The sequence below is a fragment of the Paramormyrops kingsleyae genome, chromosome 20 (genome assembly GCF_048594095.1).
Source record: "Paramormyrops kingsleyae isolate MSU_618 chromosome 20, PKINGS_0.4, whole genome shotgun sequence".
In the NCBI taxonomy this organism is placed as follows: Eukaryota; Metazoa; Chordata; class Actinopteri; order Osteoglossiformes; family Mormyridae; genus Paramormyrops; species Paramormyrops kingsleyae.
The window spans coordinates 10,768,825-10,783,536 of NC_132816.1; the positions used below are offsets into that span (position 1 = coordinate 10,768,825).

The window sequence follows — 14,712 nt, forward strand, 5'->3', positions numbered from 1 at the left end:
CTGAGTGCGACAGTTTCTGCTCCACTGGTTGGTTGAAACAAAACCTTGGTCTGGATTTGTGCTTTCTGGACCTGAACTTTCCAACTCTGATAATAGGACGTATAGAGTGGAATACTTGAAATATATATATTTCATAATATTGACATAAAAACAGCTTACAGTACGATAAAATCAGTAAAAGGCGCATGGCAGGTTAACACTGTAGACGACATGCTCATAAATATAAATTTCTCCAATTTCATTCCCCCCCCAACTTTTACTTTGAAATCTTGAATCCGGAAATTCAATATAGCCGCTACCCCATTTCCGGCATAAGCAAACGCGCCAGTCACTCCAATGGAGTGAAATATTTACCGGAAAGTAGCAGGGAGGGTAATTTAATCTAAAAACTCATCTGAAATAGGTTCATTAAGAGATCTTTCATTAAGGCGTATACATGTCTTTTTTTATGTCATCCGTCTTGTTAATTTAGCCTCCTTGTTATATAGTTAGCAACAGAATTTACTTTATCGGAATTTTTAAAATAGCATTTTCGCTTGTTTTTGATTTTGCCTAGACCCCGCAGTATCGGATATGCAATGCAGACAGAGCAAGGGGAACATGAGCCCAGCTCCCTGCTCTGGGGGCTAGATCCCGTGTTGTCCTCCTTTGCTAAGCTTTATGTTAAAGATATTTTACGTATGCGGGAGTCCTCTCAGATCCCAGGTAATTCAACGATCTTTAACTACAATGCATCAAACTGAAAATGACAGCAGTAGAACTAAGTGGAATGGAGTAAATTATACTTTTGAAATCCATTTTGCTGATCGGAATTTTTGAATAAAATTGTGGATTGCTTGTTTAGAGTTGGTTCTTTTAAAGTAATTTTCTTTATTTACTTATTTTCCAATTTCACAGATGTTTATTTTTACAAATGTCACCCACTTTTTAAAGTTGATGTTTTGGGGACCGTTGTATATAAACGAGAGAGGGAGGACTTCTTCTGTTACGGAGGTATATTTTATGATTTTGGCTAAATTATGCATAATAGCAGCACAGCTACTTCTTGTAAAACATGATTTGTCGCTGCTGCAAATATTACGTGGCGTAATATCTTTTATTCTGCAGTTGATGACGGAACGGGTGTTATAAATTGCCTCTGTTGGAAAGACGAAAAATGGAGAGAAAATACAGACGCAGTAAACTGTAAGTACTGCTCTTTTAATTTCAGCAGTCGTCATACACGTTGTAGCTCCATATCCGTGTTTAAAGCAGTTCCTTTCAAAATAATAGTATGTCATTATTGTCAGTCACTTTGGTGTATTGTTTTCAGCAGGAGCTACTTTGCAGGTGTCAAATAAAGGAGGGTTTAATCCTGTGGAACAGCTGAAGAAACTGAAGTTGGCACAGAAATTAAGTGCCCAACTTGAAATTGGAGACCTGTTGAGGGTCCGAGGGTCGGTCAAGACTTCTAGGGAGCAGAGGGAGATCATGGCCTGCAGTTACTGTAAGAAGTCAAAAGACAGCAGACGCTGTACAGCTTTGCTTGCTGTTCCCTTTAACCGATACATGCATTCATCTTCAATCTTTGCAGCAATTGAATAACATGTTTAGACATAACAGCTGAAACTTGGGTTTTCCTTTGTGGATTTTTCTTACTATTACAGGGTTGCCAACTCTCGCGCATCTGGCGTGATATTCATGCTTTCAGACTCTCATGTACACACAAAGAAATCTTACAGCAAATCTATATTGTACAGTTAAAAATCTAAAATTATCTACATAAAAGCATTGGGGTAGTTTACACACCCTGCCGACTATTTACAAGGCAATAGAACTGTTACATACATGTAAATGTGTGTGCATGTGTATGCAGACTTGTCTCGAATTGAAAATATCATACCAACCTGCTGACTAAAATGGGCAACCCTGTTGTTATGTACCAATCTGTAGGCCTTGATGCAGTTTACAGATTCTTGCCAAGGCACTGCAGTTCCATGTTAGCTTTTTTTATGTTTCCCAATCACTCCTTTTGCTAGTAATAGAGATACACTAGTCTTTCTCGAACCATAGCAACACTGCCATCTTATGGGAGCGGATTGTTTGTTAGGTGTCTCAATCTGTGAGCCTATCTTCGTCTGTTATAGATAAGGTGAACGACCCAGTGATGGAAGTGCAGATATCGTGGATGATGGAAGTTCTCCACCTATATCGGGATTTCTATGACAAACCCTTCCTCTTCACAAAGAGCGTGCAGCACTTGGACACGGCCGAGTATGTTACTGAGAAGCTTCCACTTGCATTTCGTATTGCTCAAAGTCCAAAAAGGGACTAATTGTTAATGGTACATATAAAACAGGGTTGGGTAGATTGTAGTAAGTTTTTTTTATGCATTGTAAATGACACAGCCACCTGGCTAATACTCATCCTTACACAGAGGAGATGACCTTCTGCGCTCGCTCTCCGTGCTTCGACGGGCTTCTCGGCTGCTTATGAGCTTCATTAGAGAAAAAGGCCTTGGAAGCTTTCGGCCCAAAGATGTCCAGCACCTTCTGATGCCTCTGCTGTCCTGTGCTCCCTCCTGCAGCACAACACAGCAGGTGAACAGTCTATATATTACAGTTCACACAAACCCAAATACCCATATATTTTACATTGCAACCAAAATGTGCAGGGATGCTATGTTAAGCTCAGTCATTGGATGTGCTATCCAGATAAATGGATAGATGGGGGATTATATTATGATTTATCATTCACCAATGAAAATGTATGAAGGCCTTTGTCCGGGGTGGACTGGGCATCTGGCATATCAGGCAATTTCCTGGCGGGAACCCCCCTGGGTTTGCAAGATGCCCCCCCCCTCATAATTTAATACTAATTGTTAGGACAGGTTTCCTAATAAGTACTGTGGTAGCTTCAAGGTCTCTTTAACCAGATTATTAAGGGCTGAAAATATGTGGTAAGAAGCTTCCATTTATCTACAGACAAATTACACACAGGATATATATTATTAACTTGATGGAGACCTTGAGTATCACTACAGGTGACGTATTTCTTATTTTGACTGTCCCTCAACAGGATTATGCTATTTAAGGTATATCTTTGTTTCTATAATGTTGATTTTTACAGTGCATTGTATCAGCACCTAATATCCTGGGATCTGAAATAAATACACAAGTGAACGACTTTTCCCTTATATTTTTAAATTGTAATATGCTGCTAAAATATCAGTCTTTTGGATATTAAAACTTTATTATTATTATTTTTTAGGAATCTACTGTGGCACAGTCATCTTCAAAGCAGGTTCATCACCTCTTTCGAGATGTTATAAAGGCGCTTCAGGATGAGGGCCTGGTGTTTCGCAAAGTCATATCCCAGGATGAAGTCTATCAGGCAAGCTTGTGTCTTCCAGATGTGTTTATAGAACTTCAGGATACCATTTTATCTTCAGAAAATGCAGCTTTTGAACCTGTCTAAAAGTGCTGTGCTTCCTCTCTGTGTTTGTTTCTCGGCCAGGTAACAGAGCAGGACAAAGAGCTGCGGAGAGTAACTAAAGACATAGTTAGGGAAGATTCCGGACGAGAAAAATGTGAGCCATTCATTTTAGCACATTGTCAGTCGGTCTGTTCAACAGTGATCTGCTTAGTGTAGTGGTATTCAACTTTCTTTTTGACAGGGCTGATGTATTTGTGACATATTCAGTACTTGGTGCTTGTCTGTTTTACATATTTTAATTTGTTAGCGTCATATAATGTGTACCAGCATACAGTGTGTTCATGTTACTTTTAATATTTTTGAAGGCTACAATTTTCTAGATCTGCCCCCAGCTCAAACCCCCACACAGTTGTTTTTTTCCTCTCACCTGCACCCCCAACCCCCCCCCCCCACCCCACAATTCCTTTGTGTCCCACAGTTTGAATGCCTCTAGCTTGTTGTATGTGAGTTTTGTCTACATGCACTCTAGATATTATGTACAGTTTCAGTACTATTTGAAAGGTCCTGGGTGTGTCATTACATGAATACTTGTTATCGGTTGTATCTGAAACATTTCATTGCTGTTTCGTAGATGCTGAAAAGGGCTGCCATGTCTTGCACATTCTGTCATGCGTAAGACAGACCTATAGCCGAAATGTCAGCAAGTCAGTCATCGAAATGGTCCTGCGGTGCCTGGAACGTGACAGTGAAATCTTCAGCACAATAGACCAGAACCACTACAAGTACATTAGTGTGACAGACTAACATCTTGGATGACCAGAGAAGGCCAAAGTAGTGCATGGACTTCATTTAGTAATAATGTCACTCTGTTTTTCTGCTACTATTATTTTATAGCCCTGCAACCTTGAATGGGATAAGGACATATAAAATAATATTCATCCATCTTTAGGTATTACCTTAGTATGCAAATAAATCATGGTATAAACAATGGAATAATCGTCTTCTAGTGCCGGTTCAAAAACATTTACATTTTTAAATTTTAAATATTTTACTGAAATCATGGACCTTGTTGGTATTTTTTCACTCGCCACTAGACGGCGCTATTCAGCAAACTAGGCATTCTACGCGGTCAGGGTGAGCAGCGACATATTTTCTGATTAACTTTCGACTCAAAAAATATGTTTTTTGGTGATTATGGACTCTTTTTTTGCTAGCTTAATAACAATGCATTTTCTGTTTAGCAGATGCAATTTTCTAACCTATGCCTGTCCGCAAACATGCCTTTTTATTAATAAAATCACTGCCCCAGTCTGTATGAAAAGCTTGAAAGTGTATTTATAGGTAATTATTGAGCCGATATCCGTTTGATTTTATCCATCCATTTCCCATAGTCGCCTGTCCTATACAGGATAAGGAGCGCATTAACTTATTGCATAAAATGGCTAAAACTTACTTTAAAAACACCCAAGTTGGTAATATATAACGTCAGTTTAGATAAATGTAAATAATGAGACGTTCATATTTTATTTTTGAAATGATCAATTTAAACATCTTTGCCAATAAAAACCTTACTAGGAGAGAGATGAGCCGTACTCATTACCAAGCACCGTCCAGCCCCGTTTCTTGTGGCGGTGCCTGTGATCTGGCCAGCCAAAGTGGGATCCGTGTGGGCTGGCGGTAAGCCCATCCCATTGCCCGAACAGCTTCCTGCTCCACAAAGACAGCCAGCCATGCCCCAAACATCCAAACCGCGCTTCGGGCATTAGGGTAACGCGCACACCGGCATTATCCCCTTGAAAGAAGCACACATAAGAACAACATTAGGGGGGGCAAGAGAGTGTCAACACAAAAGAGGTCAATGAGTTAAAGGCTGGAGCGTTTTCCACGCGACCTCCGGTTATACTCCCTGTAGCAGCGATCGGCGGAGTTGGATCTGCATTCATGTTGTTAGATGAGTAAGGCTAGATCATAGGAAAGGTCCTGTCTGGAGTATGATCACATACATCCTCAGGGTATAGATACATAGTAACAGCTATAAAGGCAACTCCTAGGCGGACGCTCGCATTCTTCATCTTCGGCTCAGATCATTTTGATTCCAGTATCTCATCTGCTGCCTCTGCTGGAGTTTGGAGTAAACAAACAGCGTTTTCGGTGTTTGATTTTCCCCGTTTTCACTGAAAAGATGCAGTTTCGGACGGTGGTGGATGTGAAAGTTGTGGATGTAGAGAAGAGGCGCAATCCGTCTAAGCATTATGTGAGTATGTTTAGCCACTGTTATGCATTTGGGCTACTTTGAAATGTGGTTTTTTTTGTAGTCAACCGCTCTTTGTGCTCTGTCCCAAGCAACTACTGCATGTTTTGCAACTTTATAGAAAGCTGTGATTTTCCAGACACCTCAAAATAAAATGCATTTATTGGGATAAATGAATAGAATACCTCTTTAACTTGCTAATTTTATAAGCCTGAATTGATATGCATTCAATTTTTAACCTGCTATATATGCTGTGTATTTATTTAGAAGTGCAAGACACCCTGGAAACCACTTTAAATATGGAGCTATAGATTCAATTAAAAGACTCGTTTATCGATAGACTCTCCATGTTTTGCTAGACGCGAGCAGTAGGGCTTGTGTAATCGCTTGTGAGAGATACATTGACTTCTGCAAGCTATAACCTGTCCTGCCGTGATTATTATAACAATAGAGAAACAGAGGTTCTGGTAAAAACAAAGTGGGTCATGAATGCCATTAGTGTGCCTATTAGCCCTCGTATATTAAACCTTATTCTGCATAAACCCTGAGCAGTTACCCAGAAGCAAACACCACCTGAAGATCCAACCACACGGCGTTTTTGCTCAGACCCGTTTCCAAGGGCATCCGATTTTGCAAAATGATTCAATTTCTGTTTCTGTCTCTAATGGATTGAAATTGCCTTCGTCGTTATTCTATGACCCGACTGGATTGTGGACATTGATTGATTACTTTTAACAAACGATATCCCAGAGGTTCCTTTCACGCTCTTTTCATTTAAAGCTTTCAGTGTGCTTATTTGACAATGTCTTATTTGAAAAACTGGAATAATCCAGTTACAATAATAATAATGATTGCACGATAACTTTAAATATTATGAACGACAGTTCATGTATATATTTACACAGAAATTCAATGACAGATAAATATAAGTAAGGTATAAATAACATGGAAATCACACTGCCATTCTCAGGGAAAGATTTGCATCGCAGTCCTAAAATGATTCTTTATCTCAAGGTTTTTCAGTAAACTAATGTGGGTAAAGTCATTCCCTCTTTCTAAACATTCTGAGTACTTTATTAAGGTATCAAACTTTTTTGTAAAATGGCTGGAAGTACTTACTGTATGGGAATAAAAACAAGAAAAAAGAAAAGCCAGTACATACAAATAATTGTAAATTGGGGGGGTGGGGTGCATCTGGCAGCAAGCAGATAATGTAGTGAACAACACTTCCTTCAATAAAATGGATTGGTGTAAGAGTGATGAAGAGTGTTTCTGTAATGAAATAGAACTTGTGTCATTTTCACTTAAATGTGGGAAGTGTAATTAGCCAACGTCATGGATCCTCTTTTTGTCTTTGCAACATCTTTGCATTTACCATTATTTCTAAGAAATGACTCAGCTATTGCTGGCTAGAGCTTTGCTTTAATTACTAGGCTGGTGCATGTTTTCAGTTGGGTTTTGAAGATAATTCTAAACACGATGTATCTTTTGTCAAGTGGCAACTGGCCGCTGAAAAATGTCCGAGTGAAGGCTAATTGCTGGCTGGCCATTGTTCCCTGGATGATGGACGGAGCTCGCAGGAAAAGCTCCGCTGTTGTAGGGTGACTGAGTCAGGACCGGTGTTGACGTCCTCATGAAGTCACTGTGCTTGATCACCACAGACTCACCATGATTGCTGGTGAGAATGTACTGCTGGTGCAGAACTTTACTTGGGCACATCTGTAGGGCAGCTTCAGGATGTAACTTGTTGATAATCCTGAACATGATCTGCTGAAGAATTACAGTGAGCTTGGCTTGTTTTAGCTAGCCCGTCTGCACTCATGCAACTTTCTGTCGTATGTTACTGCACTGCACCGTTGTTTTGATAGTATTGCAATTGCAATCCTCATTGCAGTTGTTACCAAGCCAAAATGATTGCTAAACATGGAAAAAAAGCATTAACCTGTCAATAAGAATTGATGCTTGTGCCAGTTCTCCTTGTGCCCAGATAAACATTCTCACTTGCCCTTGTGAGAGAGAGATGTCATGTTATTCATTAATTTGTTATTGCAGGACGGTCTCCTGCAGACTTAGTCCAAGTCAATATTTCAGATTGGAAAAATATTATATCTGGTAATGGAATAGGTCTTTTAAGAATCTTTTTGTTGGATTTTTGGTGTATAAGTTACCATGTGTTGATGTTATTGACTTTCAATGTTTATTAGAGTTATGCAGTCTATAAATTTATTAGCAATATTCTGATTTTCTACTTTGGAAGAATTCCCTACGCTAAATGAGAAGTGACAAGCGATCATATTCATTAAGTGAATGTAGTTATAAAAACAGGGTGGTGGGTGATAAAATAAATAAATAAATAAGGGCCACATTGGTTGAACATGGAAAAGCCAGCGAGTTCAGAAAGGAAGGGTTCGCTGAATCAACACTTTTTTTTATATTCCCCACAGGAAGATGTAGCCTGGCAAACAGCATTTCCTGTCCCTCTCGTAGGATAGCGGGGGGAGGGGTAATTGGTTGGAAGCAAAATGATCACAAAACGGGGGGAGCAGAAGCAGGAGAGTGGCTCTTCACCAGAGCAGCATGGACTTCACTTAAATTGTCTTGCATGTCTTCAGAAATACCTGTTTTTTTGTGTTTTTTTTTTTTACTCTTGAATGTTTGTTTATTGATGTGGGGAAGCAGTGCACTGGGGATGTGCTTGTCTGGTATAGTGACGTCACTTAAGGCAGTAATATCAAACTTCCTGCTGTCTTTGTCGTACACAGTTTGCTTCCCACTAAACTGAGAGCCCATTACAGTGTGGTTTAGCTTGAACAAAGGTATTTCCCAAATGAAAAGTTTAAAGTTTGGGTTTCCCAAAACGTAGCGTAGGATGGAATGCAATTAGCATTTTTGGTTTATTCTCTGTGATCATTTCTGGGCACGGCGTTGGACTCCTCTTGGGCCTGAAACGGTTAACTGTAGTCCATGTTAAAAATACGGTTGTTCTGGTTTTACACATTACTTTATATATAGAAGCTTAGGCGGGTTTCAGCACACAAAGTGGCTTGGCTCAAATACTCAGCCCCACCAAGAGTCTTACTAAGGCTCCCTTCCAGTGGCTATAGCAGTGAATCTGAGGATTAAGTCCAGCTCATGCAGTAAGTTGATTCTTCTCTTGGTTCTGTGTGCATATATTTGTCACAGATTGTCATATCTGTATGTGGGACGGGCTGTTTTATAACCTGAAACGGTTGGTTGATGCGTGCCTATTTTTGGATCAAAGCTGTGAAAACATGGCTACAGTAGACGTGTGCTTACTCAAAGCCAAGACATAGCTCATCGCATAATTATGGGAAAATGATAGAAATGGAAGGCGCATCCATACACAACCGATCCTCCTCACCGTGTTTGAATTAGGTTGTAGGGTGTTTGTTGTTTCATTGTGTCTTAAATGAGTTATTGCTCTGAACTCACTGAACGTGCAAACAAATCTTTTTTTTTTCTTTTTTCCCCCAAGCCAAAATCTAACTGGAGAATTCCCCTAGCATAATACTTCTGGATTTGTTTGAAAACATTTGATGTTGTTACTTTGTGAGTTTCAGCCTTAGATGCTAACCAATCAATGAAAGCATTGTTGGAGGAAAATTTCTATGTTTATGTGGGAACTTGCGGATGAGTATTTTATTAGTCTTGTAACAGCATTACACTGAATTAAAATTGTTTTATGTGCTTATTAAATTTAAGTAAAGTCACTACAGTATAATGGATATGACATGGCACTCTTTTGATTTATTTTGCTAATCATACATTTGCTGGTTGGCTTAGTGATTAGCTTCAGAATGAAACTTGCAGCTTCGTCCGGGAGATGCAGCGTTAGTTGTCTGTAGATTATTATTGCCATGCAACGGCCTGGCACATCCGATTATACCATGTGAGTTAGCAGAAATTAGCTGAGAGCCATCAGTCCAAAAGGAAATGTGTTTCACATTTGCACTCTGCAGCCTTTAATAGTTTATTCTTTTATGGCTGTAGATTCTGTTAATTGAATATCCAGTGATATTCAGTTGAGGAAAATCCAAAGTAAGTACTAGTTAGACCTGGGTTTTTATTGGATAGCTATTTGGACCTGCTGTTTGTCATTGGATAGACACCTCGTGGAAGACTGTTAAATTGGGTGTGTTTAGCTACGATGTTTCTTCTGTCCTTGGCCTGGGTTACACATTGTTTTCATAACCGTACCCCGCCCTGCCCCCCGCCCAAATACATACATAAACACATATGAGATACACTGTAAACTAATCTACCATGTGTAGTAACACAATAGATACAGTCACATTTATTTGTTTGTTTGTTTGTTCATCTGCTTATTTATTTGTCTGTTTTGTTTATTCATTCTTTTTTTTGTCTGATCAGACCTACACTAGGTCTAGGTTTTCCTACCTGGGGTACTCCACATAATTACACAGACGAAGTCATGAATTATTCTATATTCTTGGCTTTAGTGGGTGGGCTTAGTGGGACATTGAGAGCTAGATTTAGGGATGTCTTCCCAATTTGCTGTATTAATATTACAATCCCTAACAATAATAACGAAGTAGTTATATAAGAAAATATTTCTTGTGTATACAGCTGACATAATTTTTTATTGTGATGATTAATATATATGTATTACTAAAGAAATAAAAACAATGCCAAGATTAAATTTCAAATTGGATATGGTTTGGGAAATAATATAAAACAGCTGTCTAAGTGTGTTTGATTTCATACTGTATTTTAAATATCCAGACTTGACTTGGTTTTAGGAAACAAGCCACTATACCTATACTGAATGACTTTGCCAACAATTTAACATAAAATGTTTATGTTTGCAACCTCTGTGTTATTCAGGACTGCTTTTATTTCCTAATTGCCTAATTTAGACCATTTGGTTGTGCAGTCTGTAGGAGATTATATCCTGGGAAACAATTCAGCCATGTTGCAGTATTGTGTATAAAACGTAATCATAGATCAAGAGTGATTTCAGTTTTTGGCCAAGTGAGACTAACATTTCAGTGAAATGTCTTAAAGGATGCTTAAACGTGTGTGGATTTGAAGAATGCCAGATTGAGGAGAAATGAGATACTTATAGGTTATAATGTAGAAAAAAATAAATACTGCTTATTTAATTACTGTCCTGGGAGATCTAAAGTGGAAGGAACATACTTGGGGAGGCTTCACTGTCTGATACTCATTAATCGAAGTTTGACCTAATTCATTAGGGAGTCTTTTAAAGAAATTTCAAAGCCAAACTGGACTGAGTTTACTTGCAGTCTCGCTGCTATGTTCTAAGATATTACATGTTTTTTTTATATGCCCTGGAACATCACACTTATTTATGCGTGTATTTGTACTGAGGTTGATTCATTTCAGTGTGGTGTTATCATTAGTGTGAAACAGCAAGCCGTCTTTCTCTGCTTGCCCATTACATAATAATATATTAAATATATATAATGATTTTCCAAATTTCCCAATATATATATTTGACCTTGCGGGGAAAGTGTTAAATTTGAGCCATTAGGGAAAATCATAAAGAGCAATTCTGTCCATGATATCTTTGCATGTCGAGTGGTTTTAAGCTAATGTTGTGAGCCCTAAAGTGCACATATACACCACTGCTATTTAATCCTGCAACCACAGAATGAAACTATGTATCCACATTGTCTGGATATAAGGTAAGATAATACAGATGCGTATCGATCTCCCCTGGGGTGGGGGGTGTTTTATGTCCAGCAGAATTGCCAAAATAACTCCAAGCAAAACAGACAAATAAATAAATAGATAAACAAACGTATAACTAAATAGTAAGAAAGTGTATAGTACAGTACAGTGGAGGTGGTACTAGTGGGATACTTGCCCTCCAATACATCTGGCAGAGACACCTCACTGGCCGGTACTCTGAAACGGGAACTGTCCACACCCACATACTCAGCATTACTCACAGAATCGCATGCAGTCACATGGAACAAGTTCCAGTTTCCCCTTAAGTCATATATCATGTGAGCTGCAGTGTGATAATGCGCCTCCTGCTGGTCGGAGAAAGGAATCCGCCGATCTTCTCCCCCGCGATGAAGTGGGGAGAAATACTCCAAATGTCAATCTGCCGTCACTCTGGAAGGTTGATGCACCAGAAGCCGAAAGTCAACGGGACTATTTAGAGGCTTCGGCTTGAGGAGTGCTGGGGTGATATTTTGGGAGCTGGTTCTGTTTTCGATCACGGTTGCTATGAGTGCATATCCATCTGGCGCAGGGCTCGGGGCTTTTCTGAGAGCCCTCATTTTCCATGCTGAGGTTTTGCTGCACGGTAGAATTAAGATACTGAGTTGTTGGGGTGGGGTTGATGTTTCGACGTTCCATTCAGGTCAAAGGCCTTTTTATAACACGCTAGCCATAGACCGTGCCAGCCCCCACCCCCCACCCCACCCCCCTTGGGCATGCAGAGGCACGTGTGACATAAGTACCACTTGGCTGAGGCTGCTGTCCTCGTGTCGCACGCACGCACGCACGCAGCTGGGCATGCCTTCAGCGCCCCCGTCTAAGCTTGTCTGTGGCATTTATTTTTTTGCACCCTAACCCAAAACCTTTAAGGAAGGGCTGCTACTACTGTCTCTGGATGGGAGCTTTTCTTTTCTTTTCTTTTCTTTTCTTTTTCTGAATCCTTGAATCTGCATTTGGTAACACTTAAAGCAGTCATATAAATACATAGATTCGTCAGTATAAGAATTATTGCATTGTCAAAGTATCTATATTGCGTTATAGATGAGGGCTTCATAAATCATTCATAATGCATAATGAACATAGCTATAATGTGTTATGCCTTTTTATAAATAGTTATAGCCATGTTTATAATACTTTATAAATGCATTATATTTGCATTATGAAGGTATCTACAGTATAATGCATTATATATGACTGCTTTTAGCTGTTACCCAGCACCCCCCCCCCCCCTTCATCTATAGCTATAATCAGCAATAAACCAAGCTGTAAGAATCTCCTGAAGACCCCCACACTGGCATATTTAGCTTATGCCCACCATCGTGTGCTTTATAGCCTTTGATTTTGCACCCTGATTTTCGAGGACGTCCTAAGAGTGACTTTCATTGAGGACTACAGTAGCTGGATAATAACACAAGGGTGAGAAATGCCCCTTTGGAGCACGGCCAGGAAAAACTGGGCCTCTTCCAGCAGAAACAGAACTCTAACAATAAGCTTTGTCCAGACAGGTCCTTGTTTCTAAGCTTTGTCTGTGGCACGTCACAGATTTCGTACTGAAGTCGAGTTCAATTCACTGGAGACCTTCTGGCGCTACGTGCAGTATTTGTAATGCATGATTGATCACAGGGGTAGTCCCAAAAGTCAAAGGAAACTTATTTATCCATCAGGAAGAATGGAATAGATTTGTTTAGTGAGCTTTTAAATTGCCTTTCTGTGTGATTTGTTTTTCTTTTTGTAGTTCTTGATTAGTACAGCGTGGTTTCAGTGCAAATTTTAACTTTGAGCACTATTTACTCTGCACGAGATTTACCTCTGTGTTGAATAGTAGTCTCCGTGTAGTTCTGTATTGTATTGTGTGTAGCCTGTAGTATTTTTGTTTGTTTTGCACATTGAGCCAGGAGAAACACAATTTCGCTCTACCATGCACTCTCAAACTGTGTGGTCCGAATGACAATAAAGTTTACTTTGACTTTCGTTTCAGTGCTATAACCAGTCTTCAGAATAATAACAATTTAATCAGCTGTTTCACTTTTCACTTGCTAGCAGCTGCTCACATTTTTTTTTTATTAAAAAGCCTCTATATAATTAAACCTTATTTTCCTCAGTATATGATACCTTCAGTTATCAAAAATTCGCAATAAAAAAATTGTGTGTTTTTATTCGCAGATTGTCATACAGTTCATTTGTGGTGCAGCAGTTTTGAAATCTTTAGTTTGTGAGCAGCGTGAGAGTCGCCTGTTCAAATGTGTGTGTCGGCCGTCTTGACTGAAGGCAGTAGTTTAATGGCAGGACCAAAGTGCCCAAAAATGATCACAGAGAATAAGGAGTAGATGGAATTTCTTGTAGGCTGCGTGCTATGTTAGGAATTCCTTGTCTGGGGTGTAGACCACTGCTATTTCTGCACTGTTGGGTTATAAGCACAGATATCCAAGTCAGTCCTTGTCCTTCTTATAGGGGAATTTCCCATCCCGGTAGGTCAGCTCCGTGGCTGTTTCCAGCAAGGTCAACTGCCAGACGTCATTCACAGCTTATCCAAATCTCTGCTGCCAAATCCCCTATAAACCTGTTGTTATTTCTGAATTACTCTGTGTGTGGAAGTAGGCTACTCATGTATAATTTGTGTCTCACTGTGATATCTGTCTCTGTTCCCTTTTGCCAGGTGTACCTAATTAACGTAACATATTCAGACTCCACCTCTCACATCATTTACCGAAGATACAGTAAATTCTTCGACCTCCAGGTAATTTCACTTGTTATTTTAATTATTTACTCTTGGATTTTGTATATTCTCCTAACTCTGTAAATGAACTTAGATTTAAGAAGGTTTATTTACTAAAATTAAGAGAGATAATGACCATCTTATGTGAATTAAACATTATAAATAGCAAAATAATCATTTAAAAGCTTGACTGATGTAAGTGCATATGAATTTGGATTAACCTTTGACATGTGATTTTCAGTTCAAAGGAAGTTCCTGATTTCAGTGACACTTAAATTTAGTATATAGTCCTTTATTGGGGTCAGAACACAGCAATGCGTTTCAGAGTGAACATTTACTGGTCTTTTTAAAGTGGCCTTTCATTGCATTCTTCTCCTTCAGACTGCTTCATGGGAGCTATTCATGGGAGCTGTTGTATTTTAGATGAAAATCTTGCCCTGCATTTCAGGTTGCCCCCTCCACATGTTTGGTGTGCCATCACGCGATGGGTTGGGAATGGGCTAGCTGTGTGTTTAGGTCTTCCCGCTCATCTCAGTGTGTTTGGGCAACTACCAAGGAAGAGCTGAATATCAATGGCTGCAGTGTGCCCCACAGGAAG

The 14,712-nt window shown here is 39.5% G+C and overlaps 2 protein-coding genes across 7 annotated transcripts in view; both read left to right on the plus strand.

Annotated features, from left to right (window-relative positions):
• The first annotated feature begins 328 nt into the window (after window positions 1-328).
• On the plus strand, window positions 329-4,735 carry stn1 (STN1 subunit of CST complex). 2 transcript variants are annotated; one of them, XM_072703882.1, is made up of 9 exons: window positions 329-705; window positions 898-993; window positions 1,108-1,185; window positions 1,313-1,486; window positions 2,127-2,253; window positions 2,417-2,579; window positions 3,250-3,377; window positions 3,501-3,568; window positions 4,046-4,735. In XM_072703882.1, the coding sequence occupies exons 1-9, from the start codon at window positions 579-581 to the stop codon at window positions 4,216-4,218; spliced, it is 1,134 nt and encodes a 377-aa protein (XP_072559983.1). In that variant the 5' UTR covers window positions 329-578; the 3' UTR covers window positions 4,219-4,735. The 2 variants fall into 2 exon arrangements, with proteins under 2 accessions (XP_072559983.1, XP_072559984.1); XM_072703883.1 differs by lacking the exon at window positions 898-993.
• Window positions 4,736-5,123: 388 nt separating this feature from the next.
• The window catches only part of sh3pxd2aa (SH3 and PX domains 2Aa), an 85,315-nt gene continuing 75,726 nt past the window's right edge, over window positions 5,124-14,712 (plus strand). For 3 of the 5 annotated variants that reach the window (XM_072703876.1, XM_072703878.1, XM_072703877.1), the window contains exons 1-2: window positions 5,124-5,668; window positions 14,055-14,135. In XM_072703876.1, coding sequence (XP_072559977.1) covers window positions 5,597-5,668; window positions 14,055-14,135 — 153 coding nt within the window. In that variant the 5' untranslated portion in view covers window positions 5,124-5,596. Of the gene's footprint in view, window positions 5,669-6,863; window positions 7,344-8,032; window positions 8,803-14,054; window positions 14,136-14,712 lie in introns of those variants that run through there. The other 2 variants (XM_072703881.1, XM_072703880.1) reach the window with 2 other exon arrangements.

Coding starts and splice junctions, on each gene's coding strand:
- stn1 (XM_072703882.1), top strand. CDS start 579: ATGCAGACAGAGCAAGGGGAACATGAGCCCAGCTCCCTGCTCTGGGGG. Junction 2,254..2,416: donor CAGCACTTGGACACGGCCGA/GTATGTTACTGA, acceptor ATCCTTACACAG/AGGAGATGACCTTCTGCGCT. Junction 3,569..4,045: donor AGATTCCGGACGAGAAAAAT/GTGAGCCATTCA, acceptor GCTGTTTCGTAG/ATGCTGAAAAGGGCTGCCAT.